At 39.3% G+C, this 6000-nt stretch overlaps 1 protein-coding gene across 1 annotated transcript in view; it reads right to left on the bottom strand.

Annotated features, from left to right (window-relative positions):
- Positions 1–287: 287 nt before the first annotated feature.
- The window catches only part of MECOM (MDS1 and EVI1 complex locus), a 568111-nt gene continuing 562398 nt past the window's right edge, over positions 288–6000 (bottom strand). Inside the window, exons 16-17 of the mRNA XM_060011178.1 lie at positions 5776–5959; positions 288–1842 (exon numbers count right to left, since the gene is read on the bottom strand). Coding sequence (XP_059867161.1) covers positions 1708–1842; positions 5776–5959 — 319 coding nt within the window. The 3' untranslated portion in view covers positions 288–1707. The remainder of the gene's footprint in view (positions 1843–5775; positions 5960–6000) is intronic.

Genomic DNA, 6000 nt, shown 5'->3' with positions numbered 1-6000 from the left:
ACGGGTACTGCAGACATGGGGTGATCCCAAGGACCATGTGGTGTTGCACCTGAGCCCTGACTTTGTACCACATGGAGAAAGTCCAGAGCAATGAGTGGGAGATAGTCCAAGTCCCTCTGGGCCAAGGGCTATCCTTCATGTCATCTCAAAACTATACACACATGCTCTACATTCCATGTATCTATTAGGGCATCAAAGTCCCAGACAGCATATCTTTAAATCACTGGATCCCAAAGGGAAACCAAAATTGCATGAGAAGGGAAAATACCACACTGTGGGAAAAAATAACCATTTTTGTAAGTCTTTATTTTTTAGTTGCTCCTCCCATAGTAATGCACTGAAAGGCATAACAGTTTATATTGTACAAAGCATTGGAAGAAAGTACCTCAACTTGCCGATTATTTCAAAATGAGACTACAAACAAAAAGAAAACAAATCTGGTTCCTCGATAAAGGGCAAAATAACTGAATACAGTCTGTTATTTACGTCTCTCTTTTAACATAAGGTCTGGAACACTTCATTTTACAAATAGGATTAACATGAACATAACAACGCACAAGCTTGCAGACAACCAGCATAAAATATGGGGTACAGTTTTTAATCAGGAGAATCATGCTTTCATGAAAGAAATTATAATCGTTTATACAATTGAATCAATTTCAGTATTACAAAAACTAAGTTGCATCTATTCGTATTTAGCTCATTAAGAAGGAAAACAAAACAACAACAAAAAAAGGAATGTTAAGAAAAGCCAAACACCATTTGGCACTCCCATACACAGGTCGAGTCACCTTGGTCCTTGAAATTCAAAAAGGGGTGTGCCTCGGACGTCAGAAAGTAGTGGCTGACTGGAACAGTGCTATTTTAATCAACAAACAATAGTTTGCCAACAAATAAATACATGATACACGCAACACACACAAAGAATTAAACATTAAAAAACAGTGACATGATTGTCTAAAATTAAGATGTTATTACAAGGATTTGGCAAACCTTCTATTAGCGTAGTGGTACAGCGGTACTGGTGATGAACAGGTTACTTCACTGACTTAACCTCTTTGAGCATTGAACATCCATAGTTTACAATATACACATACCCTTGTTCCCTCGTTTTAAACAATGTACTTAAAGAAGGCAAAAGTTAATGGGGAAAAAAATACTCCCTGTTATCAGTTTCTATAATAATCAAGTGTGCATTTCATCCAACTACTTCTGTCTTCGAAGGGTTAAATTACATAAAACTTTAACAAAGCAAGAAAATTAAATCTGTAATTAAAAGCAACTGTTCCCAATCATGTGTCAGGTGATCTTGTACAAAAAAGAATTCAGTTTCTATGGAGTGTTCATTCGTATCAATGCTGCCATCTTAACTACTCCTCTCACCCACCCACTCCCAGGGGCAAGGTGAACGGGAAGACGCCTTCTGCCCAGCAAGTTTTTCATTTTTATTGAATCATTTTAAGTCGCATTGATCCTCCAGAAGTCAGCAGCTGCCTTTGCTGTGCAAAACAAAATATCGAGAATAAATAGTTTCTTTTTCTTTCTTTCTTTTTTTTTTTTTAATCATTCAGTTTAAGGTCCCCAGACTTTACATGAGTGACCCTTCAGGTTTATAAGGCATTCTGCTCAGCAGTCTTTTAAATAGTCCTATGTGAAAAAGCCATGCTACCGTTGGACTTGGTCCCATTCTGGTCGACCTTGGGAATGTCATACGTGGCTTATGGACTGGATAGCACTGGATTCCGCCGCAGCCCTGGCCATACTGTGCCACACGTTGGAAGAATTGTGGGATGAAGAATGGAGGGACTCCTTGTCGGACAATGACAACATCATAGCATATGCCTGAGGTAAAAAGGAGAGACTCGGTAAATGGCATTTGAAAAACATCACTTTTCATTCGAAGGATATCTTTGGTGAATGTTACAAAGAGAAGGGACCCTGAGAAGGAGCATCCCTCATGGGTGTGTTTGGAAGAGTGCGGGACATTTTCTTGTGCTATAATGACATGGAGTTACTGCTGGCCTTCGTTGCCTCGGAGCCACAATAGTGACACGATCTGCAGAACAAAAAATTAATGACCCAACCTAGAATGACAACAGCGCCCCCATTAAGAAACAGGAGCCATGCCCCTCCCCGACCATAACTATAATAACCATCCATCCACTGTTTATGCACATGTTCAACTCACCCCAAATATTACTGAATGCTTACAACTGAAACTGCAAATACAAATAAGAGACAGGCCTGCCTTGACAGTACTGTGGTCCAGGGGAAACAGTCCCAAGGACTCCTGCACTGGATAATTGAGAGCGCTGAAGGTGAAATGACTCGCCCAAAGTCACTCGCCTAGAGGGAAGGAGGCATAAGTAAAACTTATTTCTGCCCAGCTTTGAATGCTTTGTCCACTTCCCCTCCACGCTTGAAGTATTCAATGCTGACACTCAAAGACCTTGAAAGTCGAGGTAAATCAAATCGGTTCTACCAAAAAATGAAACAACACAAAAGACCCAACAAAGTTCTAACCCCTGTGCTCCAGTATCTGCCAGCAGAAGGTGCACAGGGGTGCTCTGTGAAGAAGTGCTCTTTCTTCCTTATTATCACGTCAAAGTCCAAATAGCTATTCAGAGAATCTCCCCATTTGCTGCCAAGTAAAATATTCAAATGAAATGCTTGGTCTTGACTTAGGAGTGAACTTTTCACTGTTGATTTGTTGGTCTCATCCACTGCTAAACTTGCTTGTCAAAATGCTGCTGAAGAGGAATCATTAAAGTCCTGCCAAAGACATTCCACCGTCGGTAAACAAAGACAAAATGCCTCCGTTGTTAAGCAGAATTTCATCTCTGGGAGTCGTGCTGAGACATGTGGCCGGTCTGTGGTTTCTTCCGTAATCATGGCATTCAGTTAGAAAATCTGCTCTCGCAGACTGATTTTGATTTGCTGGGTCATTGCTCTCAATGTACACATTTGACTTTTATGTATGCTATTTGCCTTCCGGACCTCTACAGAATCTCCGCAGACAGGTTACAAATATTTCTTAAGCATCTACTCTATGCCAGGCACTGTGCTAGGTCCCAGGGAATCAAGGATAAATAACATAGAGTCTTTGTCCTTTGTAGGGTGTAAAGTGTGGGTGAAGTGAGCATTGAACTTTATTCCAATGACATACCCACATTTAGAGATCAAGATGAACACTATTCTGAAATGGTTTTAACAAAACTCATTCTTTTTTTTTTAACTCATTCTGATATGTGCAAAAATAAAAGGGATTACAAGAGAAAATTTTGAAATCCTGAGGTTGTTTTTGGTTTTTTTTAATTTATTTTTGCCTGCGTTGGGTCTTCATTGTGGCGCGTGGGCTTTCTCTAGTTGCGGCGGGCAGGGGCTACTGTTCCTTGCGGTGCGCGGGCTTCTCATTGTGGTGGTTTCTCTTGTTGCGGAGCACGGGCTCTAGGCGCATGGGCTTCAGTAGCTGTGGCTGGCGGGCTTAGTTGCTCCGGGGCATGTGGGATCTTCCCACACCAGGGCTTGAACCCGTGTCCCCTACATTGGTAGGAGGATTCTTAACCAGTGCGCCACCAGGGAAGTCCCGAAATCCTGAGTTTTAATCCTGGCTTTTAACCTGCCTCTATTCAGCTAGCTGTGTGACCTTGGGCAAGTTGGTTAATCTTTCAAGGTTACTTCCCTCATATGAGATGTGGATAATAATAACAAAAACTTAGCTCCAATGGTTGTGGAGGAACCACAAGAACTAACTTACATAAAGTGCTTAGCTTAGTGTCCCTGATGTAAATAGTACCTGTTATCATGAAACGAATTTTTGTAGGATAGAGTTTTTCAGGGAAAACTCTATACAGAAGGCAGCCACTGTTGTATTGGTCAACTATTTTGGATTCAATCACTATAAAAATCACAGAGTAAATATATGAGTTTTGAGGAAAGCATCTGAATCTATTCAGATTCTAGAAAATGATAAATATGGAATGTCTGCCTTTTGGTAATCAAAGGAAATAAACATTTTCATGCACGAGGATCAGTGCTGAGCACATAACTGACAGTTAATGACAACTGAATGAATGAATAAAGTCTCATGAAACAAAGTCAGTTTGCAAAAAGGCATGACCATCTTCAGATTGATATATATATGACATTATCAAGTAATTATAAAAATATGAGCTAAAATTGCAAAATGCAAGTATTTCTTGTGAAGGTAATTGTTAGCCCAGCTGGGCCGGGACTTTATATATCAAAATGCCGGTACTGAAATACATCATTTCCATTATCTTTAAGTTCCCAGGACCCTTTGCTTTCTATCACTGTGACAGTTTCAGGAATTTTCAGGTATTGTGCCTTATAATGTCATAATTTGGGGTGGAATAATTAAAAGAAATTTTAGAAAAAGAAAGAAAAGCTGGCTCCCCCAGTTTCTCTGATCCACTAGCAAGGAAGAACGGGAAATCAAGAGTTAAAAAAATATATTAGACACTTCTTATGGCTGTCTCCACGTGAAAATGAGATGTCTACTCTGGCTGGTTTACTTTTAATGTTAGAAAATGAAAAATTCATTTTTATCCTCATTCAATGATAGAGCAGGAAGGGATATTAGACATCTTCTCCACTCACCCCACTTTCAATGAGGAAATGATACCCATAGTTGTGAAGTGATGTTCTCAAACTCATGAAGCTAGGCAACTCCAGAGTTGAGGCTGGGTGCTTTCACTTCAATTCAGAAGGAACATTTATGTTGCCTATTACCATACATGATATCTTAAGACTTTTTATTGACTTTACTGATACTTTCAAACTTGTATTATCCCACTGGAATGTTTTCCCCACTTTAGTTGCGATATGACCACATTTGCTGTTAAGACCAGTGCAAAACATCTCATCCAAATAAGAAATTTCCAGATGTAGGAGTTAATATGGTCACATGGTTTGATATATCAGGCCACCTCTAAAATGAACTCTGGATCAAACAATTAGACCAAAGTGACCAACAGATATAACAACAGAAAGTTTCTTTTTTCTTTCTAAAGAAAGAAATGGACCTGAATAAACAACCTGGCTGAGTGCAGATGTCAAGTAGAAAGGACTGACTTCCCTTTTTTGTGAAAAAAGAACTGAGGCTATGTTCAGTGGTATTTATAGATCCTTAAGTGGATTTATTTTGGTCGCCATAGTGCTGATAGATTGCTATAGACCTCAATGAACTTGGGTACCACTCATTCATTCATTCATTCATTCAATAAAAATCGATAGGGTTTATCTCCAGGTGTGCCATTAAGTTGCTACAGACTTTTGGCAATTCATTTCATCTCTGACCCTCTGTTTACTCCTAAATTCTATCATTAGATGACTTGTTTATTAATTATGTACAGTAAGAAACAAAAATAGAGGACAGAATTCACTTTCCAAAAATCTCAAAATGCAATTAGGTTGACAAAAATTATAGACACAAAGCATTAGAAAATAATTCTGAAGTAATATACAAATAGGTGCAAGCGAACATTATGGACCATCTATACAAAGGCAATGTAATTGCAAAGGAAAGGGAAGATTATTGTAGGTCAGGGTTTGACACAGAAATTTCTGTGCAGAATCCAGTCATATTAAGTGCTGTAGGGGTTGACTATTCTGGATTCGGTCATAGACAAAGATTTGAACGTTTTGAGTAAAGCATCTGAGCCTGCTCAGATTCTAGAACATTGCAAAGAGTATCTGCCTTTGGTGTCAAAGGCACAATGTCATCAGGATGCTATACTGCAGGAGAGTATGTACCTGTGATTTGGACTTTCTGTGTAACGGCTGTTTAAGTTCCTCTGGCACATGGGAAGCACTGAAAGAAGACACCTCAGCTTCAGTATATTGATTATCTTCCATTTTCCTCATTTTGAGGCTATCTGTGAAGTGCCTTATATGATCTAGAGCAGAAAGTCCAGTTTTATATTCTTCCTCTTTATACCTAAAATGAACCAATGGGAAAGCACAGAGGGTTTTTTTTTC

Source organism: Delphinus delphis, chromosome 4 (genome assembly GCF_949987515.2).
Source record: "Delphinus delphis chromosome 4, mDelDel1.2, whole genome shotgun sequence".
In the NCBI taxonomy this organism is placed as follows: domain Eukaryota; kingdom Metazoa; phylum Chordata; class Mammalia; order Artiodactyla; family Delphinidae; genus Delphinus; species Delphinus delphis.
The sequence above is the reverse complement of the archived record's forward strand: the minus strand, read 5'-3'. Positions and strand labels throughout refer to the sequence as shown.